Raw genomic sequence first — 27,238 nt, forward strand, 5'->3', positions numbered from 1 at the left:
TATTGTCCCAACATTTCTGGAAATGGTGTTTGTATTTTGAACTGTCTAAACTAATCAACACAGATCTATGTAACAACCATCACAAGCATGTTTTTCTTGCTTTCATGTGTCCAGTCAATTTGCACGCCTGGAGATTATATGCTGCACTATTCACACGCTTGAATTATTAATGACAATGGAGCAGGCAGGGAATCTTCCTGATAATGCACCCACAAGAAAGCCCCTTCCCACACACACACACACACACACACTCACACACAACAAAGCGTTCACTTGCAAGATAACTTTACAATTTATTACGATAAAATCCATATGGTAGAATCATACAGAATCCAAACTATATCAGCTCTTGTAAACAACTTTGGACAGAAGCGTCAATCAATCAGAGAAACATATAAACACTGACTACATTGAAAAATGGGTAAATTACAGGATGTGTGTAAACGTTCTTCTTCTTCTCTCCCTTTAACATATATCTGGACATTCTCTCATGTGGCAGAGAAGTGGGGCTACAGTCACAGAACCAGTCCAACCAGGCCACTGTCAGCAAACTCACACCAGGCTTCGGAGGTACATTGCTTCACTGTAAACTCAAGTACCGATGAATTCTTACAAACGTATGATCCATCTGTCTTTGTGAAAGATTGCTTCACTTGAAGTGGACATGAAGTAGGACACTAACATTCAAGCTTGTTTATACAAATATCAACCACAGACAGACAACTTCCATTCATTAACACAACTGGGCTCCGGAGATGATTCAAACGTAGATTTGAGTGATCTTAAATTGAAACCATGACTCTTCATAAAAGAAACACATCCTGACTGTAACTAGAGAGATTCTGCTATGAGGTAAAATATCTGGGTTTTATAGTTTTCTTCCGTTTATTTGCATAACTAGGAATCCATAGAAAAATAAACCTTTATTTTATATTATGAACCTTTGAAAATACAAAATGAATTGATAGTAGCCTACATATTTGGTGGTTTAGAAGATGGCCTAATGCCTCTGTATTGAAAATGAAAGTTTAAAGGTACTTAGGAGGATTGCAGAACCACTCACCCAAGAGGCAACACTCCTTTTGATTATCATCTTCTGCCATAAGTGAAAAATAAGTGTTTAACAAAAGATGATGCACAAAAACTGGCAGGAAACCAAGTATCAGAGTGGAGATCAGTCTATAGACTAAAGACTTATTTGAAATGAAATGAAAACTACTATTTCCTGAAGATGTCCTTACCATAAAATTAAGTTATTAAACATCTGCAATATCAAAATATAATATATTAAAACAAAATAGCTCTAAGCATTGTCTGCACATATGCGATAAATAAACTCTAATCTCTTGTCATTTATATGTATGTAGATTCCTATGGGCTTTATGTTTGTTTTTGTTTTTTTTATAATTTATGCAATGGAAATGGACTGATAGAAACAGATGAAGGTAAGATAGATTTTTAGAGTAACTTACAATCACGTTGAGCAATTAATTGAACATTATGTTATCATAATGTACTAAAGAAACTTGTTAAAGTAGAGCATGCAGATGTTGGCAGAAGTGAAAGCAGCATGTTGTACTTGACTGTGATTGGCTACCGGCAGAGAGGTTGGGGCACAAGACAGAATGTGATCTGTCACAAAACTGGCTCCAGTATCTTGAAGGGAAGGTGAAACTATTTTAGACTTCATACACATACAGACAACCACAAGAATACAAACAGGCCTCAGAAGTGACACGGTAGTACCAAAGAACAAGAACTGGAAGAGTAAGTGTTGCTCTCGTTCTGTGCCTGGCTGCAATGCACTTATCCTCACTGATTTTCACATTCTGCCCTTTCAGATATCCTGTTTCCCTAAGCATCCTTTAACTTTATTTTGCTTTACCGCAGATGATCTCAGTTCCAGTCCTGGGGACCCACTGCACACAATACTCCTGACACCACTGGGCAGCTCATTATGAAAGCTTTCATAAACTGGATCAGGTGTGATGGGGCGGGCAATAGTCTCGCAAGCCAGAGAGATAAGGACTGATTACTTTTCCAGGAGTGGGTCATTGGGTCAATATAATAAATAACCAACCACAGAGGGCTGTTGTAATTGATGTCAAAACTGGTTCTTCAACAAAAACAAACTCACATGAAACAAAATGGTGACACAAAGGGTCAGCAGCCATTGGGAGATGCTGTGGTAGAAGTTGCCAAGTGTTGCCATTGATTTGCACAATGTTTGCAGCAGAACCAGCTAGCTTTTCGTTAACAGATTCATAGAAAATCTGATCTTGGAAATATAGATTGCCAATGAGAGAGTAAATGATGCAATTATAATGATGGTGCAATCAGACTGACTTTGTAATAGTCACAAAATCAACTAGTTGTTTGTATTTGGGTGGTCCTAGGCAACTGGTAAATTTATAACATGAAAATGTGCATCATTATAAGTAAGACTAATGTTACAGACATTTAAGCACATATACACACAAATAAAAGTGTAATTCATATATTTAAAGTTTACAGTTTGCTGGCTTGGTCTGCTGTGGTATCAGACAATACATGGGCTGTTGATAAGTTATAGTTATAGTAAGTTGGCATACTGCAGTGGATAACATATCCTCCACATGCGAAGGAGCTTTTGAGGCTGAGGCTAAGGCAGAATATGCTGGAACCTGTGCGGCTTGGCAAGTCCCCAGGACTGTAGTTGAGAACCCCTGGATTTCTTCACTATCTCTTTTTAACTCTTATTTCTCTTCCTCTCTTCTGCCCCTCCCTCCCCTTCTCTGCTCTGGGTCCCTCCCTCACTGCTGCTCCTCCTCCAGCAGGTTGAAGAGAGCCTGGAGCAGCCGCTCATCTCTGTGCTGGTCTGTGTAGAAGCTGTCTCTATAGCGGCTGTATGGACTGCTCACAGGGCTGAGATGTTCCTGGGCACTGAACAGCTTCTGTGAAGGGCTCCTGCCCCTCACTGGTGATGCCCGGTCCAGGGAAGCCACAGAGTGGGGGTAAACTGCAGGACTCTGCCTAAAGGCTGACTGGAGCAAACGCAGCAGGGCTATATCTGGGTTGGAAGCAGCCAGACCCTCCACAGGCTTCCCCTCTGAGGAAGTAAGTGGGGCAGGAGAGGAGGGAGAGCTGAGAGATGCTGCATGTGACTTTTCCACTTTCTTGGGAGGGATAGACTCCCCCTGTGAAGAAAAAGGAAACAAAATACAAATCAGAATTTGATGAAGTTGAATTAGATTTGTATACTATATATCCAGAAGTGTGTATTTAGTGAATTTACCAAACGTAGGTGCAGCCATTGCTGAAAAATGTGTGTCTAATCTCCTTTTAAAAGAACTGCTATCATAATGAGACTTTTTAGGTCATGCATGCCCAATGCAAAGCATAAGCAACAGGGGTATAGAGCCCCCATCATTGGGCTGTGGTGCAAAGGAACGGCTCTCTTTGGAAGGATGGCGCTCTGTTTTATACCTATACAATAAAATATTTATGTTCATGCAGAAGCTCTTGTATACATGTCTCTCACCTCCAGCATGTCCTCCATGGGTTCTACTCCTCTGCGGTCATTCTGCACTGCATTGTAGGGCGTGTACACTCTTGGCTTCTTCATGTGCTCTGGCTTCTCTGATGTTCCATGGAGGATCAGCTTCCAGCTCAAAATCTGTCCTTCATTCTCCATTCGGCCCGACTGAGAGAGAGAGAGAGAGAGAGAGAGAGAGAGAGAGAGAGAGAGATTAATCAGTGAGCTTCAAACCAGTTTAGGTAAATTATTAGAGAAAGAAAAACAATGTTAAAGGAAATGTGGTGATATTTACTGTGTCAGTGATTTTTAATGTCCAGGTGCCAGTGGGGTTCTCTCCCCAAGTGTGTACAGACATGAAATCCCAGTTTCTGAAGCCATTTGAGGATGTGTCCCTCTCCCTCTCAGCCAGCAGCACTGTGGTTGTTCCTGAGGAGACATGCAGGGCTTAACACCTTTAACAGTCAGTGTGTAGCTGTATGTGGTTGTATGTGATTGTGTGCAGTTCTGTAAAGGCATAACTTCAGTGAAAACAATAGTTATTTTTACTGTATTCTGTTGTGGGTTTGAATGAGTTTTACACACTGCCCAGCTTAGTAGTTTTGAACAATTTTGTCATTGTAATTACATTTACATAACCATTTTGAAAGAGGACATAGTCTACTGATTTTCCACTTCTAGTGTCTTTATTATATGTCTGTGAAATGCTTTGGTCAAAATACTACAAGGATCAAAAACTCTAACTAACTAACTAAACTAACTAACTCTAACTAAAACAGATGGTGTGATCTTGTTTCACAGTTTGTGTGTTGGTAGACTCCAGATCCCCAAATGAATGTGCACATGCACTGAAGAAGTGATATACAAAATATGACTCCTTAATTTAAAGCATTTGTTAATGAGTGTATAATGCAATTAATAGAAAACAAATAGAGTCAGAGATGTTTAGTATAAACGTGACCATACTGACATTAAGCATTATCCATATATCAGTTGCCATGATGAAGTTTTACCAGTGTCTAACCAAATATAAATTAATTAATGTTTCGTTATGATTATGTATTTGTAATGGACTGTTACTATACCATTAAATAATATATGTCCTGCATGTTTCATGCCTATGTTGTTCTTATAAAGTGTTACAACAGCATTATAATATACCTCTATACTGAAGCATTACCATAGTACGTTACACAAGGGCATGTTTCACTCGATGAAATACATATTACTATATGTGTTCTTGTGCTGTGCGTAGTGTACATATTTCTTACCTGACGGAGAAGTGAGTGTGATGTGTAAGTCTCCTCTCCTCGTGTACTCAATGCTGGCCTCCACTTGAACATGCTCCAGAGACAATAAAGAGTTTGTCTGCCCAGCACAAGCTTTAGTGGGAATCTCAATACTGATCTCCCCTGCTGCTTTCAATGGCCTGTAACACACAGCAAACCAACAAATCTGACACATATACAGGAATTAAATTACTTTACAGTACCTATAGGACATGCATCTCCTGATTAATAATCCTTGTTCCAATGTACAGGACAGGAACGATGGGATTTGCATGTCCATTCTGCACTGGAATGAGAGAGGTATACAGAGATGGCATAATCCTGAAGGATTACAGTGAGATGGCATGAAGTCTATAAAGAAGAGTTACCATCCATTTCCGTATTAACATGCCCTCATGAACTTGACCTTACCATTTCCCCTCAGGAATATCTCTGACGCCATCTTAAAGAACATGCCATTACTGTATTAGACCAAGTGAATTTATGAAATGAACTCACAGAAAGTGAGTGATTGAGTGATCAAAAAGGGATTTCAGCAACAGAAACTTGCCCAAAATCCATTGTAATCTGCTGCAATTCTCTGTCAATGCTCCCTCAAAACTTTTGCACCAAGTAGTTCATAGTCACATTAAAATACTTTTAATTACTTGCTGTTACAAATGATAAGTTTCAGTTTACTATATAATAATAAAGATAGAGTAAACTAGTCCATCGGTTAGATATGACCATCTTGAACTCCTTTACCTTCCTGACTTGCTAGTTTGCAAGCTAAAGGCTACTCAGTTAGCAACAAAAAGAATGACAATCATACTGTCAGGCAAAGCAGTTTTTTTCACAATATATAACATTCAGTCTTTCCTCCAAAATTGTACTCATTGAAGCAGAACTTACAGAAGCTGAGTTTGTTTGAACTGAAAAACATACTTCTTAAGGTTCCCAATATTTTTATAGTTTGGATTAACTTGTGATATCTTTGTTATCTTCTCTTTGTAGAATTATTATGGACATGAGATATAACAAAGTATAGCCTACTGCACTGTATTTCCACAATCTGACTCTCTGAATCTGCTTCTCATTTCTGTAAAGGTTAGTAAGACTGAACTCGACTCTTTCCCTTTGCCTACTTTTTGAGCTTTGGTTCATTGCAAAGTAAAGTATTAAAACAAACTAAAACCTGTTCTTACGGCTGTCATCACTCTGTCATGTTCTGATATTTTCAGTCTGTGTGTGTGAGGCTGTACCTGGGCTTAAAGGAGTCATCTCTAACGATGCACTGCTTTTTCTCAGGGACGTGTTTCCACACTTTGGGGTCAGCCAGGTTGACCAGAGCTTTAGCGTTCAGCAGACCGAACCCAAAGCGGCTGTTCACCATCAGACCGGCGCCATTCCTCTTCCAGCCTGGGTTATTGGCTAGAGGGTCGAACTCAGATGTCCACACAACCAAGTGCTGCAGGTCCCTCCAGGTCAGATCAGGACTAAATTCAGATAGAGATTTATTAAGCTTTAAGAATTTATACAGTACACTCTCAGAAAAAATGTACTAGCTAGTGTCACTGGGGTGATACACTCAAAAGTTCCTTTCTGTGCCATTAGTCAGAGAACATAACTGTAGCATATAGACAGATTTATAGATAGACAGATAGATACTACACTGATCTTGAAGGAAATTTAGCAAGCTACTGAAAAGAATGCCACTGCACTGCGGCACCAGAAGTGATGTTCCAATACATACTCCAATATATTTATGTCTTTTATTTGCATTGGTACTGTACACTCCCATGACTCCATAAGATTGTTTTATATCTCAATGGAGGTATCTGTAATATCCTCAAATTGTTTTTCCTCATGTTATAAACCAGCCATTATACTGACACCTGTGGCCTGGAGGTGTCAGAGAAACCTAAGACATATTGTAATAATAATAATTTTAATAATAATTTTTATTTTAAACATGGGCACACCAACATGCAGGACCCCCTCTATGGAGCATAAACTGGTTCTTTCAGGGATTATAAAGCAATCTGTATCTTCAGGTCTTTTGATTTGTTCAACTGCTAATCACTCTCCTCAGCTTTGTTTGCAACTTTTTTTTTGCTCCTTTAAAAAAATCTTTGTATACTTTTTCACATTTGTGAGTGTATTGCACCTATTTAAAAATTATTTAAAAAAAGTTGTACAATCAAATCTTATAACCAATAATATATTGATACATCGAATGCACATTTTTTTGTTTTGTTTTGTTTTACTTTGATTAACAAATATGTACCTGTACATTACTTCTTTTCTGCCAGTTTCTGACAGACTCTACAACAGCCTCAGCTTTCAGGGTTCGTGTAATTAGGCACAAGTTTAAATGACATATTCTCTATGCTTGGTTGCTCATCCATTGGGCGCCCAGTTGATTACAATCCCTGATTCTCCTGGGCATCGTTATGAATATGAATAGTAAAAGATATCAGTGGTGTTATAAAGATGTCTTTACGTACTTCTGTTCCAGAGCCAGGGCGAATATACCAGCTGCCAGAGGGGCTGAGGCAGATGTTCCTGTGTGTGTCTCTGTGCATTCATTGTGCAAGTCAGCGCTGGTCTACAGCAGAAACAAAGCGCAACATAGGCTTTAGGGCATGAGAGTGGGGAGTAAATAAATAATTCACAAGAATAAACACCATTCAGAGAACTGACAGGAACTGGAATAATAGCCGTGATAAAAAATAACAAGCCAAAGGGTTTTTTTTTTACTTCTGCATGAGTAAGTTGGTGAAAAATGCACAAAAGTGAACCTGATCCTCTAAACAGAAGATTAGGTTCGAATCTTGAAGGCTAGTTCACAAGGATCAAGTCCATGGTCTTGTAAGAATACATGAATACAACAGGAGTTGTGCTGAATTCTGACTCTCATTCTCATGGTTGCATATCATGATTTAGTTTAAATAGAGTGCATCAAACAAAGTAGTTCCACGCTTAAGAGGTTTTTACAAAGATCACAGATCACAAATCTTTTTTTTTTTTATCCCAAGAGTATATTTAGAAACATCAAGTATGTCTTTGTTGATCAATTACATCTGCCCTGGAAATGTGTGCACATAAACAAGTTGAAGTTATGAAGATGAAAGATCTTATGTATGTTTGAGGTGGCTGTGTGTCACTCACAATCCTCTGGTCAGTGTAGTCTCCGCTGCTGTAGGCTGTGGCCAGCGTGGATGAGCATTTCTCTGCATACCATGGTGACAGACCCTGCTGAGATGCACTGCTGATGGAGATGGTGTAGATGCTGTCTGTGTAACCGTCACAGTCACAGTTATCTCCCTGACGCCCACCATTACCGGACGCCCACACGAAGATGGAGCCCTTTCCACCACGGCCCTGAGAGAGAAAACAAGGTCACTTACAGAAAGTCTAAAAACTAATCAAGTATCTACAAGAGTCATCGAACTATAACATTTTATGAGAATGCCACTGAGGCAATGCTTATGCTTTTGCTGCCTTCATATGATATTAGAAGAATTGTAAGTCAATGTTTCCTACATAAAAGTTATATATGAAACTAGTAAAAGCTTTGGAAACAATGTTATCTTGTTGGTTGTGAACATGTGTTGAGTTGCTAGTGAGCAATGAGGGCACTCTACTGTAAAAACAGTTCACGCCTCTCCAGTTGTGTGATTTCTTAAAGGAACACTAAGTAGTATTTTTGTCTTTCAATTAGAGTTTCAACATCACCAACCCCCTTCCCCTTAATTTCAGGACAGTGCTGTAAAAGTGAATTACACTCTGCAACTCTAGGAGGATCCAGGACCAAAAATGCCAAATCTTACCTATTGTTCCTATTAATTACTTAAATTTACAATGAATTACTGTCTTCTGATAAGCATTTGAAGACAGCATACATACCCTAACCCCAACCCATACCCATACACCAAATGTGTCCTCATTCTGAAAGCATATATACCGTCTGGATGCCGTACTCAAAGGCTTTCTGAGCCAGGCGGCCAGGTCCTTCCACTGTTTTCCCATCATCATTGGGACCCCAGCTGGCACTGTAGATGTCCACATGGTCTGGGTTAAACCCTATGGAGCTCGCTTCAATGGCATCTGTCACAATGCCATCCAGCATCCGGATCCCTGAGGTGAGACAGAAGATCCAGAAGAGTGATTACCTCAACCCCAGCTGACCTACAAAACCATAATGGGCCCTGATTGGTGCATGTGTTTCTGTGTGTGTGTGTGTTGTAATTTGTGTGAGTGCTCTTATGTAACAGACATTGTGTTAAAAGCACACTGCCCTTCTAACTTTACATCCCCCTGCCTCTGGATGCTGACAGATGGTTTTTAAATGGAGGGGTCATCTTTAGTTTAATAACTTGCATTCACTGGCACTTCATCATTTAGATATGATACTTAAATACAGTGCTCCCTCAGATACACAGCATTCAACAGTGTTAAATCAACACTATTAGTGTTAAATTAACACGGTTAGTGAAATAATTTAACACTCTTAGTGTTAAGTTAACACTAAAAGTGTTGATTTAACACTGGTGAATTTGCTTTGTAGTCTTTTCTAAAATAGTTACTTCCAACCACACAAGAATGTTCATTTCTCCATACATTTATCCTTCTAAGTTACAAACACATGTTGCTCTATTCAAACCTAATAGAACAAGAAATTGTGTAGTGAAAAAACTGCCACTCAATAATGTCTCTTCACTTTGTGAGACAAATGATGTTTTATAGAAATCATTAAAGCCTTTTATCTCCATTCATCTCCATTTATAGAAGACCTACATACAGCTGTCATCAGTGCGTATAGATCTTTAGCTGAAACAGTGTTCAGGGCTTTCATTCCTTATATTTTATTCTCAAATATGCAACCATTAACATTATGAATAAAATGAAAGCTGTTATTAGATAATACCTCAGCCTACAAGCTGCATGCATTGTGAATCACAAATCCTTTCTGTTTTCTCACCTCCAACCTTAGAGTTGTAAGCCACTCCCACTCCACATTTGTTGTTGTCGGCCTGCATGGCAATCTCCCCAGCACACCTCGTGCCATGTCTGAGGACACAAGAACAAAAAGAAAGATGATACCCATCTCAGTACATTACCATTTTATCCAAAAGCACAGTGATCTTGATTTATAAGTGTCCCCGCAGTATGTTTTCTTAATCAACAGATGTAAAAAATAACATCAGCATTTTTCTCCACAATCTCTATCACACTGACGTCTGAAAAAGCCATAAAAACGGAGCTCTGTCCCCATTAGGAAAGTGTGCCCTTTGGACTGGTTTGTAATATGAAGCTATTTATTTTAGTTTTTCATGTTTGATCACATTATGTTGTTTGGAGGGGGTCATTTGCAAAGACATGCTAATAGTTGGTTATGACTGAGTTCTATTTTCTCCTAGTTGTGCTTTCCCAATCATACAAACTCTCTTTTAAGCATAAATGGACTGTTGACAAATTCTGTATTATACAAGCAATTACAGTGAAGTACCTTGAGTCTATTGACAAAAAGAGCTCTGACATAGAGGATGAGTGTGTTTGCATGTGTGTGGCTCTGTGTGTGTGTGTGTGTGTGCTACTCTATGACTCACTCCCAGGCATTGTGTGTATAGTGTGTGTGAGATGGAGGCAGCTGAACTCACAGTAGGAAGAGAATAGTGTTTTCCATTTTATTTCAGCACCTACGTCAGCCACAAATTGCAGAACAGTACCCCCACCCCCCACCCCCCACACTTTGCTGCAGTAAGAGCTTCCACTTCTGGGAAATCTTCAGCTTAGATATTACAACATTTCAGTGAGGATTTGATGGCATTCTGCTATGCGAACATTAGTGAAGTCATGTACTGATAGGTCTTGGATCACAGTCTCTATCTCATCCTAAATGATGTCCAAACTGTGTGTCATTTATACCCTTCTAGCTGATGCTTGACATTGAATAAGTGATATTAAGCAGGTGCTCCAGAGCATGGTTTGCGTATTTCTTTTCTTCTGTCTATTTTAGTAGCTCCTTACTAATTGAGGATGTGCAGTATTAATATTACATTAAAATAACTTTTTATTATTGGGATATGACTGCAAACAATGACACCACACCAAAACAAGCTTAGCTCATATTTGTTATATTACTTCTGTAATGTTTCCATTGTGTGCCAAACTGTGTATGTACAGTAATCCTGTTATGTAAGCATAGACTTGGGGAATATATAAAGGGGAAGTGGATTACATGCACTGAGTGACGGAGAGCTGACCTTTCTGCATCACTCCCGCTGACACTATCACCAGCCCGTTTAAACACAGCTGTCATTGTGGCTGGGCCTGGCCATATTAAAGTCCATCTGATAATAGTGATCCTGGTATTCCTGTCATAATTCTAGATTACCACTTCCTAATCCTGGATTGCGGCTTGGTGCCTGGACTTTTTATTTATCCATCTGTGGGCATGAAGTAATTAAGAGCACGAAGCACTCACTTGTTCTCGTTGGTGGAGTCGTATCTGGGGAAGGGATCCGGGTCGTTATCGTTGAAATCATAACTGGCTGCAGGATCCTGGAGAAGAGAGGATCTTTAATCTTAATCTTTAAAACAGCAAGTCATACTCTGACTGTCTGCTGGCATTCTGTCACAGAAACATTAGTGAGATTGTGGATGTTGTGTGGTTAGTTCTAGATTTCTGAAATGTCTAACGTATTGAATAGTACTCCATCACTCTAGAGACCTGTTCCATTGCTTTATGAATTTTCTTGTAGTGCATGGCATGGAGACTAAAGACCATAATCTCCAGAACATCCCATGCTTTTCTTCAGAGTATATATTCTGTATGTACATTTACATTTACATTTACATTTACATTTATGCATTTGGCAGACACTTTTATCCAAACCGACTTAAAAAAGAGGATCTTACATTCAAACTACAGCACGATTTATACAAAATACCTTACATTGAGTGCAATAAGCCAGGAAGTAATAAGTGCATTAAAGAAAGACATTCAGTTCAAAAGATACTCTCTGAAAAGTTGGGTTTTCAAGGATTTCTTGAATGCAGAGAGGGTTTCTGTTGCTCTGATGGAGCTTGGAAGCTCGTTCCACCAGCGTGGTACCAGAGATGAGAATAACCTCGACTGACCTGTACGGGGGGTTGGTCGTGTTAGTTGGCGCTCCTTTGAGGAACGGAGAGGGCGGGCGTTAACGTATGGTTTAAGAGTGTATTGAGGTAGATGGGAGCAGAACCAATGAATACTCTGAAGTGTTATATAAACTGAATATGCAAGGCCACATGGGGTAAGGGAACTAATCTATTCCTGAAACATACAGTAGGAGTACAGCTATTTTTTTATCATATTTATGTGAATACAAAAATAAGAAGGAACAAATTTTTTAATATAATTAATGAACATATTTAAGTGACTTGTGTGCATGGAGGTCTTAATTTAATTAATCAATAAATAATAATAATAATAGTAATAATAATTTAATTAATAATGAAAAATCTCTTTTCTTAAATTTCATATGCCATATACATGTAAATGTAATGCTGAACGTCTTCACATTATCTGCAGACAGCCGTGGTGATGCTGGATGTCACTATGGATAATATCTCTCATGGTTGGGGGTAGCAGTCGCCATGGAAACAGCTGTGTAAGGTGTTGTGGTTGCAAAGTGGATGTTGCTATGGTGATGTTCTTACGTAATTGGGGTAGATGTCAGTGTGATTCCACTCCAAGCCGTCATCCAGCACGGTGATGACCACACCTTTCCCAGTTATCCCTTTCTTCCACACTGGGATTACATGCAGGTCCAGCTTTGGCAGGGAAGGGGATGTCCGAGTGTCTTGCTGAATGGAGAGAGAGAGAGAGAGAGAGAGAGAGAGAGAGAGAGAGAGAGAGAGAGAGAGAGAGAGAGAGAGAGAGAGAGAGAAGTTAGGGAGAAGGAGAAAGAGAGAGAAGACAGGAGTCAGTGTGTGTGTGAGAGAATATAAAAGTGGAAAAAGAACAGAGAGACAGACAAAGTCAGAGATAGATAAAAAAATAACGAAAAAAAGCAGATTGAAACAAAGCATGTATGTCAGAGATAAACAGAAAGATACAGAGAGAAAATAAAGTCTTTATTATACCACCTATTATACAGACTATATTTCTTTCCTGAAAATAAAATATGTTTGTAATTAATGTCCTAGTATTTTCAGTGTAGAAATTAAAAAAATGCTTTTGCTACATTTCCATTTCCATAGTGCAGATATTGCATCATGTGTGTCCAGTGAGGTTGTATGGTCCACTTTTGTCTGCTTCCTTTAATAAAAAGCCACTCTATGAAGCGCATCCATTAGCAGCTCTTTAAAGCAGAAGGCCTCTTGTTTAAATGATATAATCTTCCATGTTGACCTTTCTGGACTCTATTCACTGTCCATCTAGGACCATGAGAGCGGGCCGTCTTTGGCCAGGTAATTAACCGTTAGAAAGGGAGCTGGAGTGAACTGAAAATACGCACAATATTATCACGTCATCAATTCAGGAATAGTACTGTAATGAAAAGAAGGTGAAGGGGAGACCTCATTAAGACCAGAATTTCAATTGGTTAAAATCCTTAGGGAAGTGGGAAGGGCACAGAGAATCAGCTCAGGGGTCCAGATGACTCAGAGAAGGAAAAAGCAGGAGAAATAAAGGGCTAGAATAAAGCCCTCTAGAATCCTGGAGAATAGACTCGTGCAGATACGCAGCACAAGCAGCAGCAGCCCCTCAGCCAATGACTCATGGCTGATCTCTCTCTCTCTCTCTCTCTCTCTCTCTCTCTCTCTCTCTCTCTCTCAAGCAGAAGAAGGAGGGGCTAGAGCTAATGGTGGTCATGACCACACATACAAGCTTTTAGAATGGTCAGGACACAATGCTGAAAAGCAGAGATTAATTCACAAGTATATTATAATATTACATTCTTATTCTTTTGTAGGAGTAGTGCCTTCATTCTGTTTATGCAACATTGTTTATTCATTCACCGTCTGTATCTATGTCATCCTGATCAGGGTCTGAGTGGGTCAGAAGCCCCATGAATTCATTGGGTATAAGGCAGGAACACACTCTGAACCAGTCCATAACAGACCATCACACACTCACACAGTCACTCACACCTGAGGGCAGTTTCACATACTGACCTAGTCACACACACACGGCTGTGGACAAATTCACACAGCCAATCCACGTATCAATCCCCGTCAAAACACAGGGAGAACACACCAAACTCTTTATAGCAGTGGTACTCGATCCTGGTGATGGTGGACCTGTGCCCTGCATGTTGTAGATTTCTCCCCACTCCATCACACACACTCAGGTGTATTGGGAACAGAGGAATATCTAAAGGTTGCAGGGCAGTAGCCCACCAGGCCCAAGACTGAAAACCACTGCCTTACAGACAGTGACCCGAGGTGAGTAAGATTGGTCTTTAAATTATTTGACTATTTCCTTTTCTCAGTAACGACTTCCTGTCAGCTCCTCGTCCTTTCAGACCCAAAGCACTGAGGTATCTTCTCTCATTAAAAAGGTAAGAGAAACACTTGAGGATTTGAGCAGACCTGAGGTCAGAATGGAGCTTGATTTTTTTGTCCTGATTTATTTTCTAGGAAACAAATCATGACGATGCTTAATATAGATGTTAAGGTTATTGTTGTGTGTTATCTATGTATTTATGGTGAAGCAGGAGAGAATGCATGATTGTGGTGAAGCTTATGATCATAATCACACTGAGTATCTGAGGTTTTCTTCTACAGTGATTAGCTTCTGAAGGATTACCATGCACCCAAACACACATTCATATGCATCACTCCCACCCAATTACAGCCTGTGGCTCTCAGCCTGAAACACACAGAAATGCCTTCTGACTCATCTCTGATTATCAAGCATCCTCTCCAAAGAACATACGGGAATGCATTCGCCACACAGTCTCTCTCTCTCTCTCTCTCTCTCTCTCTCTCTCTCTCTCTCTCTCTCTCTCTCTCTCTCTCTCTCAGGAATAAATATCTCTGCTCATCTTCTCTCCACATCCTTTTCTCTCCCAGTCTCTTTCTTCTCTCATTTCTTCCTCTCCTTCCTTCACCCTGAATAAATAGCCCTTCACACCTTCACTCAGCCTTTCTCTTTCTCTCTTCCTCCCTCTCCTTCTCTCTCTCTCCTCCCCTATAAATATCTATTTCTTCCTCATCTTTTCCTTCCTTCCCCCTTCTCTCTTTCTCTCTCCCTCCTCTCTCTCCTTCTCCCTTTCCTCCTCCATGAATATCGGTCTTTTCCTCATGCCCTCCCTCCGTCTTAGCACATCCTCTGTCTCATCTCCATACCTCGCACGTCATCCGCCCTCTCTCGCTCGCCCCCTCCCTCTCTCTGCACCACTGCACTGGAGCATCTCTTGAAAAAAGCCAGTGCCAGTGGCGCATGAAGGCAAGCCACGTTCAAAAAAAGGCTAGTTTTGAGAACAGGTCAAATCAGGGGGTTTGAATATTTCTCTTTGTGTGACATTACTTTGAATCTTAAGAGTTTATATGTTATTCAGGCGACTCAAACAGATCAGTCTGAGGGTGATGCACTTTATAACAAAGATCAGCAGTGTGTAATCAGGACATTGTGGCTGGGTAAGGAAAGTCATTGTTTATGATATGTGATACCTACATAAGTAATTTATGAAATGAGGTAGTGCTCACGGAAGATTAGCTTCATCCCAAAGACTCTAGTTCACCTTAACGGCTTTATTTATTTGGTGCTCCATCACTCTCTATCCATTGCACTGCCAAGTCAACAGTTGGCATTTGGCATGGTGACCATCATTCACTCATGCGTACCCTTTAACCACTTCATCCTGTTCAGGATTGCGGTCGGTGCAGTGCCTACCCTTAATCAATGGGCACAAGGTACTGTCACATCAGCCCAAGCAGTTTCTCCTTCTATGCACCAGAGGTCTCTGTCTCCAGCCGAGCTGGTTTTCCTCCAAACCACCAGAGGTCACACTCACCTGAGTTCTAGCTTAGATTCCTCACCTGTCTCTGAGTAGTCAAATCATTTGTAGAACATTTAAGCTCACTGTTTTGTTCCACAGGTTGTGAAGTATTGTTTGAACTAAATCTGCAATGCTGAGCTTTTGTATAAGCTTTTCCTGTTTTTTGAATCTTGGCTTTGGACTCGGTTTATTCCTTTGATTGGTTTACCCTTAGAATTATGGTTGTTTTTCTCGACTCTTGACTCCTAAACATTTTGTAAGACTGATACATATGACAGGTACACACCAAGGACAGGGTGCCAGTCCGTCACAAGGCATCATTCACTCACACCTATGGAAACATTTGCACAACCAGTTCACCTATAAGTATGTGTTTTTGGAAAAAAATGGTGATCTGGAGGACAGAGGGTGAACACAAACTCTTTAGAAATAGTGACTTAAGGCAGGGATTAAACCCACAACCCCAGGACCCTGGAGCCGTGTGACAGGTATTAAAACACTCAGGTCAGTAATTATGTGCATAATTATTAGGTAGGTTCAAATATTTTCAGCACAGTTGAAGCAAATGTACAGAAAGCTGGGTTCTCAGGCTCAGTTTGTGATATGACAAAGCAAGCAGGAAATTTATGACCAGTTCAATTACAATCAGATTGATGAGGAAATGAGGAACGTGTGCTTTATGGCTGACTCACATTTTCTAATATCCTGTTATTCACTGATAAAAGAATGATACAGGAGGAGTGATGGTGAGTGGAAACAGAAAACAGAGAGAGAGTAGGAGAGAGAGCAAGAGAGAGAGAGACCAACACGCTCTCCAAAAGGAACAACAGGAAAAGAAGACCTGCACCAGTGAAGAGTGATCTGGGATAATACGCATGTCCTAAAATTAATCCATCGCTCGTAAAAAGTGTAGCGAGCGCTCCATTTGATTACAGTGGGTCACAGCCCCGGCCATGAGCGGATGTAATTCATATCTGAGAGAAATGGAACGAATTTGCATCTGTGGCCATGCTTCATGGCGTCTGGTAGATAAGCCCACGGTGCTAAAGCGAATTAGGATTTCACATTCGATTGCGTCCGCTGCTGTGGTTTTAGCGCCTGCTGCTTTTCTCTATATTTCTAAAGGCATGCTCAATTATGCAGATGAACATTTTGGCAGCCCGTCTCTGTCGCTCTTCCCCTTCTCCATATCTCAGCTTTTACAAACAAAGCCCATGTTGATAGGGATATATCCAGATTGCTGAAAGAAAGGCAAAGTCTACAGCAACAGGTTCATTATCGCTGCGTGTGCTTGGTCATAAAATCAGTCTCTAGCACAAAGAATGATTCAGCACTGAGCTTCAAAACACTTAGTTTGGCCAGACTTCTGGTTTCAGGATGGACAGTGCAGTTTTTCTCCTCTCTATTCTACTTGTCCTTTATTGGAGAGCCTGATAAGTTGTAGCTTTCAGTATATTACTATTTTTGTACTGTGTCATTTTCTTATATATATATATATATATATATATATATATGTGTGTGTGTTAAAGTAAATATCTTCTTTTTCTCAAGTCAAAGCTCATACAGAAGGTCTACGATCTAAATGTTATGACCTCATAGCATCCTTGTGTTGGCAAATTAAAATAAGCCCAGTTTTGTGTGGTTAGCCTGAGCTCCTTTTTCGTTTGAAGAGTTGGAAAGATTCATTTAATCACTTGTGAATCATCACTACTGAATGTATGCACCAAATGTGCAGAGTAAAGGTGGTTTTATACTTCAGCTTAAATATTGAATGAATATCTCTGCATTGTGACATGGGCAAAGTATGCAAATGTTCGCGTAGGTGCCAACATATTTCAGTGTAACTGGAACTCATACACCAGGGGGCAGAATCCAAACCAGAATGCATCAAAATAAGCAGCGAAGGAGAAAGTCTCACACTTTTTTGTATAGAAAGAATATAAGCAGGAGACCATTGGAAAAAATAAAGTGTTAAAACATTATACCATACCTCATTTGTCTGACAACACGTCCTCAAAACTGCTACACTTTTATGGCTGGGTAATGTATGGATCTTTTGCTAGTCTCTGCATGCTATGCTTAACAGTCAGGTTATTTATTAACCAGCTTTAAAAACAGATATTTGTTCTGTTATGTAGACCATGGTTCCCATTTTGAGTGCCATAATATTATGCCCCTTTCTTGGAATTATGTCCTTCTTTTTGGGTTTATGAACATGACCACCCTGGTCTACAGTGTAGTGCCCAAACCCAGAGCTTACTTCAGTCCAGTATTAAAGGAACCACCAGGCACCTTCTGGTCTCTACAAGAAAACAGAATCCACTCCGTGAAACCACTCGGACAAAGAGCAGCACACTGCTGTTTATGATGGATGATCCGATTTGAGGCATTGACTTTTCCTCATTTTGACTGATGGCTTTCCATAATTCTCCTCGTTTAGTCTTACTCACTTATCAATGAGGTAGGTCTGTCCCCTATTGACACCATCATGATCAATATGGATACACGTCTGTTTATAACTGCTCTCCCTGCAGCAGTGTCAAACATCACTACACAGATAAAGCCAGAGTACTACTTCACGTTGTTTGTTTTCCTCATGTAACTTATCCCACATTCACAATGTCAAAAATACTCATCACACATCTCAAGTACTGGTTACATCTTGTAAAAGATCTCTGCCTTGTCTTACCTAAAGCACCATGCTTGGCCATTCAAGGATACTGTCCTAGCCCAAATGGACTCTGCACCTGCTTTTACTCTCCCAAAGAATCACTGACCACCTCCTGCTCCCTCTCTCACATCTTCATTACTAATTGAATGTTTTTTACCTTCATATTACCCATATCTCATTATCTCTATCTGTTCAAATTTTCTGTTCTGTCTTTTTGCTGTGTTTTCCGGGATCTCCGGGATGAAAAGGATTTCTTGCCTTTGCTTTGTAAAGCTCGTAAACGCTGGAGACGTTGTTACGGAGGAACACATTTATGTGTGGATCATTGTTTGGTCAATTTATTTAGACAGAGCAGAACGAGCAGAAAGAAGGATGCTGGGTGCTTCCATTGCCACAAACATTCCATCTGCCAGATAAGCGGCATATGGCTTACTTAGGTCAATAGAGTAAATGCTGTATTTATATACACTAAACTTACCAAGTACCACTGCTGGTTCCACATGGGGTCATCAAAGAGTTTGTCCACTGAACAATCTTTACATTCGCTGCCTAGTGGAGCACGTTTACTCCTCTGCTTTACATACTGCTGCTCCGCCCAGGACACCTTTAGAGAGACAATGAAATAAAATCCCTCACTCAAACACAAATTACTTTAATAAAGAATAACTAAGCTTTATTCAATTACATGTTTATTTATAGCATTCAGCAATCAGTTCTGGGAGCTAAACAGTAGTAAAATTACAGTAAAAATGAGGTACATATCATTATACAGTAATTTATGCTCACGGTACATTAATTTTTTAGGGTTGATGTATACAAGAAGTAATAAAATTTCAGAAACAGCAAACTGGACATTTTAAAATACAATTCCCTACAGTGATAGATACAGCTGTAAAAAGCTGAAAGCTCTTACCCTGTCATCTTCTGACAGTCGTTTGGTGAAGTGATCTGCACTCCTTTTGGTCCTGCTAGGATGACTCGGGTGTCTGAATAAATAATGGTTTTCTAGTGCCCCAATCTGTGAAAGGAAGACAGAAAGATTCAGAGAGAGAGAGAGAGAGAGAGAGAGAGAGAGAGAGAGAGAGAGAATCTGTTAAAGGAGGCTATTAATCTTTTGAAACAAGATTAAGTTTTATATTAATGATGTAATTCCATCTGTCTGGTCTTGTCTGACGTTTCTCATCCAAATCCACAACAGGAAGCCGAGTAGTGTTTTCTTATCTGTGATAAGTTTGTTTTTTATTCTAGGTTGTAGATGTTGTTTTGAGTGAATAGCTATGGCTTACTAATTCATTAATTCATTCATGGTCTGTAGACACTTTTCCAATTCAGGGTCCGGAGCCTACCCAGAATCACTGGATGCAAGACAGGACACACCCTGGACAGGTCGCCAGTCCTTCACAGGGCGACACACACTCACACCTATGGACACTTTTGAGTCCACCTACCAATGTAGGCATCCGGAGGAAACCCACGCAGACACAGGGAGAGCACATCAAACTCCTCACTGACAGTCATCCGGAGCGGGACTCAAACCCACAACCTCAAGGCCCCTGGAGCTGTGTGACTGCAACACTACCTGCTGCACCACCGAGCCACAGTGTTTTCCACATTTGAGCCACTCAAGCTAGTGAACACACACTCCTCACACACACTATTGCTCTAGAGGCAGCGAGACAGCTCTGTTCCTTCACTCACCTCACCCTCCGTAACTTTCTTGCCAGTCGTGTGGTGACCGAACCAGACACTATCCAATCCCAAGCCCTCTTCTCTAACAATTACACTACTGCTGTGACTAGACTATATCTGTTTCCCAGTTTTAGTTCATTTAGAGTACTATGCAAAAGTCAGAGACCACACTCCTTTTATTTGGTTCACAATCAAAATGGCCATTATGTACATGTTACACATTTTCTGAGGGGACATAACCCTTACTAATGTATAGGAAAAGAAAGTCAAAAAACATATAGGCTCTTCCAAACCTGGTGTTTAAAATGATACAGAGAAAATGCGCCTCCCAGCAACCACACAAGACCTGCTAGACCACCAAACCTGTCCCCATAAGATAAGACAGTGGTAAAAATTATTTATCTTTAAGAGACAGGAGAGAACATTTGCTCAACAAAAGAAAGTGCCTGTGTTCTCAGAACAATGAACTGACTGCCTCTGAGCCCAGGCTTCAAAGACCTTTGATTTGCCAGGAGGATGAGAGAGCACAATGTTTGAATTTGAAAGATCTTAAAAGTAACAACCGAGTCTGCACAGAGGACTAATACTGTACCTATTATATATGGCTGGGCAGTTATAATCTGTTGTTGTGGTCAGAAAAAAATACTTTCCAGGAGAAGTAAATGTAAAGTCATAATAACATTATCCTCAATCTAAACATTCATTCATTCATTGTCTGTAACCACTTATCCAGTTCAGGGTTGCGGTGGGTCCAGAGCCTAACCGGAATAACTGGGCGCAGGGTGGGAATGCATCCTGGGAGGGGCGCCAGTCCTTCGCAGGACAACCAACACTCACACATTCACTCACACTGACACTTTTGAGTCGCCAATCCACATGCCAATGTGTGTTTTTGGACCGTGGGAACACACCACACTCCTCACAGACAGTCACCCGGAGGAAACCCACGCAGACACTGGGAGAACACACCAAATTCCTCACAGACAGTCACCCGGAGGAAACCCACGCAGACACAGGGAGAACACACCACACTCCTCACAGACAGTCACCCGAAGCGGGAATTGAACCCACAACCTCCAGGTCCCTGGAGCTGTGTGACTGTGACACTCCCTGCTGCACCACCGTGCCGCCTCTCAATGTAAACATTTAAAATGAAAATAAATGGATTAATCTGATTTCACATCGACCTATTTTTGAAATTTCCTCACAATAGCCTCAGAATATGTCGACAAGTGTATAACAGGAAATGCAGATATATGTTGTCCCAATATGCAAATGCCACATAATACAAAGAAATCTCAGCAGTATGGTAATGAAGATATATTTGTTTTCGCTCTTTCATGTTTTTAACAATAATTCACCAACACCTGTCTGTGCTGACGTATGTATCTCACACGTCAGCAGCTGTGCCTCCTCTCGCCTTGGCTGAAATGAAAGCACATTGTAGAATCTCTGAGACAAGACTCATTCAGTCCATTTCAAATTCACTGTGATGTTACAAGGGTTGTGCTATAAAAACTCCAGTCTGTGGACTCTATTCTGGACTCGCTGATACTGCTTTTAATGGTTTCATCCTTTTAAGTAAGCCTTAAGACATGAAGACAGCAGATCAGATTTCAGTGAAGCAATCCAACTGAAAGTCAGTGCGTACACAGGTCAAATTCATCCGAGCTTCAGGTTTTAATCCTGCTGCATCATTTCAACCCCATAGGAAACAAAAATTCCCATCAGCCCAGCTCAACTGGCAAAGCACAGCGACAGATTGAGCTCCTCAGTCACAAAGCTGTGCGTTATACAATCCCATGCATATGCAACAGAGTTGCGTTCCAGCAGATTTTAGGATCCAGCTGTAGCTTTCCAGTTCAGTTTGGATAGCTCTTTTTACAGCAGCCATTGTCTCAGAACAGATTTATATTTATCCAGAAACAGACCATCATCAAGATATATGTGGAATAATCACTGAGGTAAGCAATTTAAAAGAAATCCATTATTATGATACAAGTTGGGCAGGTTTTCAGGGAAGATTAAACCGACATATCCTGTTGGATCACCCAGAAGAAAGAGATCAGAGTGATAAGGCACTGACAAATGACTGATGTCTATCAGGAAACTGCCAGAAAGCAAACAGAGCAGCTGAAGACATCAGGACAGCACAGAACAGCTTCCCTAGGGGCTTTAACACAACCTGTTCAACTTTCTACAGAGATAAGGCTCAATCAGAATCCCAAGCATTACACCATGCATACGCAACAGCATGGGCTCCAACAGACGTCAGAGTCTAGCTGTAGTCTTCAGCACTGGACAGAGCTCCATTTCCCAAAGGCTTTAAAGGGGGTTTATTATTAAAAAAATAATGTCTTCATTGTATATGCGTGTTCTGATGTTGTGCTGCTTCTTTGGTTAAAGGCAAACAAAGTAGAACGGTCCTGCCTCCTCATCTAAGTCTCTCCAAACACAGATTTGGACTTGCAATTATGGAAAAAGGTTAGAATATGTTCCTATTAACTTTACTCAATTCCAGAGCTTTAATTGAACCTTAGAGCTCCATTTGAACTAAAAAATAATTTAACTGTAGAATAATGTAAGAAAGTAAGATAATATAAGGATACTGTAAACTAGGCTTTAAATAAATGTTGAGGGTTACATTTACTACGAATGGTTTAACTCAACACTAAAGCTTCAACACAACCCAAAGAGGCTTCGAGTGAAGCTAGAGATCTAACTCAACCCCAAGGCTTCAGGGTTTTAACTTAACCCAAGAGCTCCAGTTCTACGCTCTCAGAAAAACAGTCACTGTACCTTTAATTAGGGAACATAATTGTACCATATATAACAGTATGTGTGTAATGTACCTTGGAAACCCAGATATACTTTAAAACCGCTGTTGTACCTTTAAAGATGCATTTACTGTTCATATCTTTAGTGACAATAGCGTACCCCTTCCGTACATTTTTTTTTCTGAGAGTGTACCCCAAACCCCAAAGCCCTAAAGCGAAGCTCTACCAGAGTCAACCCAGAAAGCTTCAGCTCAACACACAGGGCTCGGACAATTCCCCGAGATCACTGATGTCTCCTACCTGTCTTACGAGTTCGTATCCGAGCTCGCTGGCGAGCGCGCGCGCAGCGTCGACTCCTCCGGGGGTCTCCACGGCCCACTCGTTCAGATACTGCCGCTCGAGGGCGCGCGCTCCGCTGCACGGCAGCGCGAGGAAAGCCGCCAGAGCACCGACGATCACCGCAGCAGCAGCAGCACATCGCACTGCCATCTCACAACGCAGGGCACGGACCGGGGGCGCGTACACGGCACGCGAGGCACAACAGCGGCTCGAGACACAAACAAATAAATAAATATATAAAAAATAGAACTATATAAATAAAAAAAAAACAAATAAATAGGAAAGACCAGGACACGGAGATCTCCTTCCTTCAGTGCTCCGTTAGTCTCGATCAAGAAGCCTCGTAGCTTCGCGCGGAAATCTACCAGAGAGAGAGAGCAGAGAGAGAGAGAGAGAGAGAGAGAGAGAGAGAGAGAGAGTCGTGAAAGAGGAGGGAGTGATGTTTACACGTCAAACTACGGAGAGCTCTGACGTCAATTAGTACCTGGGGTAGGATGCTCTGGTCCCCGGAGGATGGAGGGATAAAGGAGGAGGGGGTGGTGGGTGATCTATAAATATCCAGAGCGCTGTGGAGAGGTGAAGACGGACACTGGACTTTTGGGTTGTATGATATGAATATATGAATATGATTATTATTTTTTAATGAATTGTATCCACCTCGTTCATTGCTCAGAAAATATCACGTGAGGGAAAATAACAAGCCGTTCCTTTAACTATTCATTCATTCATTCAACCATTTATTGATTGATCGATTGATTTACATGCCGTGACGAAAAATCGAACGTCAGCAAGTCGTTCGTTTCAGTACCACACCACACCGGATAGCTCCAGGCAAACACTGGACCTTATAGATGACCACTATTCACTTTATACACACGGTGTGCACATGGCCTACGTACAAACCGATCAACCATAACATTATGACCACCTCCTTCTGCATTCACTCACTCCATGGACCATACAAGAGCACTATGTAATTTAACAGTTACAGACTGCGGTCCATCTGTTGCTCACACACACACATACACCCCCCCCCCCCCTCACCCTATTCTTCAATGGACAGGACCCCCAAAGGACCACCTCAGTGCTGGTATTATTTGATCATTCATCATCATTCAGTGCTGACAGGTTTTGCACAGTGATTTTTACCTGTTCCCAAATCTGAAGAAAAATCTTTGTGGGGAGCAATTTACTGACAATAGCAATGTGGACCATGTGTGTATTTTCAGGGAACTGGAATACTAATTGCTAGATCCTAAGCAGAATATTTTCATTAGCACAGTCATCATTGAAGTGTAAAGTGCAACTAAAATTTCATAATAATGTTAAAATAATAATAATAAAAATAATAGTAATAATAATTAAAGGCCGGCACGGTGGAGCAGCAGGTAGTGTCGCAGTCACACAGCTCCGGGGACCTGGAGGTTGTGGGTTCGATTCCCGCTCCGGGTGACTGTCTGTGAGGAGTTTGGTGTGTTCTCCCTGTGTCTGTGTGGGTTTCCTCCGGGTGACTGTCTGTGAGGAGTGTGGTGTGTTCTCTCTGTGTCTGTGTGGGTTTCCTCCGGGTGACTGTCTGTGAGGAGTGTGGTGTGTTCTCCCTGTGTCTGCGTGGGTTTCCTCCGGGTGACTGTCTGTGAGGAGTGTGGTGTGTTCTCCTTGTGTCTGCATGGGTTTCCTTCGGGTGCTCCGATTTCCTCCCACAGTCCAAAAACACACGTTGGTAGGTGGATTGGCGACTCAAAAGTGTCCGTAGGTGTGAGTGAATGTGTGTGTGTCTGTGTTGCCCTGTGAAGGACTGGCGCCCCCTCCAGGGTGTATTCCCGCCTTGCGCCCAATGATTCCAGGTAGGCTCTGGACCCACCGCGACCCTGAACTGGATAAGGGTTACAGATAATGAATGAATGAATGAGTAATAATCAATAAATAAATGTCAAAATAAGCAAGCATTTACATGGATCACAATTTTGGGACAAAACAGCATTTTTACACAGTGTCAGGACAAGAGCTGATACAAATGCCCTGCTGCTATTAAGAATCACTGCTGTCAGAATAATAACTTTTTGCGTAACCTGAAAAGGCCAGTTCACTTTGTGTACAGAACAATTTAATGAAGAGAAATGTTCCAAGGCGGCTGAGAAAATAGAACACAGATGTCATTGATAATGAAAATACCTTGATGACTGGACCACTGACCACTGAACAATGCTTCAGTCTGACCACCGGCATCCACTTCAACCAAAATGTTGAGTTGAAGTTCCTGTCCTTCTCTCTAAAGTTATCATTTTGTCTAACAATATTATGTTCAATCAGCAGTTATATAACAACAGATTATCAAATGAGGCTTCATTGATATTTTAACCAGTTTACGGTCATCAAAGGTACAAGGAAGGACTGAGAGAGAGAGAGAGAGAGAGAGAGAGAGAGAGAGAGAGAGAGAGAGATCACAGACTCTAATAAATAAAGATGTGATGTAGGTTCTCACTGCTGCAAAGATGTGGGTGGAATGAGCAGAATCATTTTAAAACAACATTTAATCAGTCTTTTCCTTTCAGAAATGCCCTCATATTATGAGATGTTTTGTATGTTACAGAAATGTACAGCAAGGATTTTATTAGAGCTCAGTAACATTTATTGACATGTTTAAGCAAAATAGCCACAAAGGAAAATAAATAATGTTACATTTTATTCAAACCGAGAACCAGAGGAACCTTTGTTTTTTACATGTAGAATATCTACATGTGGCTACTATGATATCCGTGGTCGTAGCCAGTGTGTTGCTAAGGATGTTGCTAGGCTGTAAATATGGTATCCCAGGAGGATGCTATGGTGTTGTTTGTTTTTTTGGGTGATTTCATAATGCTATTGATTTTATTTGTATACTGACAGAAAACAATGCCTTTTTTAATGTGAAAATTAACATGATGGAAATTTTTTATTATTTTGTTTTAAGTTGTAGGTGAACTATCACACTTCAGTTGAGCCAAGGTGGCACATTGCTGGTTTAAAAGTATGAGACAGGTTCCTAAACAAACAGTACAGAAGCCCATTCATCAGCTGCTCTCTGCTTCTACCTGGCAACCTGTGTTTGCGTTAGAGTGGCTGGCAACCCTTCCCAGAATGCTGTAGACTTTACCCTGACGTGACTAAGAACAGACCTTCTTGCAGTGGGCAGTGGACAGAAAACAGAGTCATTAGTTCTAACATAAGCGCTATAGATGCTTTCTTAAAAACTGTGCCCCCTCACACAGTCTGTTGTTTTCATTGTTTTCTCCAGCAGGGCGAATCACTGGACACTGGCGATGGAGCAAATCAAGGGCCTGGCCCTGAGCACAGGCTGAAAAACTGGTGCTCCTCAGACAGCTCAGAACTCAATTACACAGTAAAACAGGCTCGCAGCTTCTGTGGTTAGTGTGGAGGGATGAGAGTGGGGAGTGGGTTGAGTATTTTGCTGCAAATAGAAGGGTGTTTTCCAGAAAATTATGATTATTTCATTGACGTGGTGTAGGCCCTGGAATGGTCAGTTTTTTAAGCTGGGGAAAGTATCAGTAGCTTTTTGATTGGATTAAAATGTTTCCCTTCTTTTTTGTTTGTTTACTTTTCCGATGTGAAGACACTCACTAACTCATATAATCATTCACTCACTCAAACACACACATTGATGTATATACTGTATATACACACTCACTCACTCTCATACTCACTCATATTTGACTCTGACACAAGAGGGTGTTATTGTGTTTTGCAACAATAGCTTTGTGATAGCTCCACCTGATCCATGTGTCACACACCACACACACACACCACCAGCCAAACTGACACACAGTCGTAAAGGAAATAGGACATCTTTAAAAGCTGGAAAATCCTGATGAGCTTGATGAGCTGAGCTGTTTTTTCCACTGCTCTGTGGCTTTCAGGAATTACTTTACACAACACTTCCTAATGTGAAACGGTGTGTAAAATAAGGTCTGCAGCATATGAACCTAGAC

General features: G+C 40.9%; 1 protein-coding gene across 1 annotated transcript; it reads right to left on the reverse strand.

Annotated features, from left to right (window-relative positions):
* Positions 1-281: 281 nt before the first annotated feature.
* pcsk1 (proprotein convertase subtilisin/kexin type 1) lies at positions 282-23,569 on the reverse strand. Its single transcript, XM_066645624.1, has 14 exons — positions 23,214-23,569; positions 19,361-19,465; positions 18,926-19,051; positions 12,490-12,636; positions 11,273-11,349; positions 9,767-9,855; positions 8,750-8,922; positions 7,954-8,166; positions 7,290-7,390; positions 6,045-6,278; positions 4,786-4,943; positions 3,810-3,943; positions 3,521-3,682; positions 282-3,176 (listed from the first exon to the last, which is right to left on the reverse strand). The coding sequence occupies exons 1-14, from the start codon at positions 23,400-23,402 to the stop codon at positions 2,793-2,795; spliced, it is 2,292 nt and encodes a 763-aa protein (XP_066501721.1). The 5' UTR covers positions 23,403-23,569; the 3' UTR covers positions 282-2,792.
* Between the last annotated feature and the right edge of the window lie 3,669 nt (positions 23,570-27,238).

The sequence above is a fragment of the Hoplias malabaricus genome, chromosome 15, assembly GCF_029633855.1.
Source record: "Hoplias malabaricus isolate fHopMal1 chromosome 15, fHopMal1.hap1, whole genome shotgun sequence".
Lineage (NCBI taxonomy): Eukaryota > Metazoa > Chordata > Actinopteri > Characiformes > Erythrinidae > Hoplias > Hoplias malabaricus.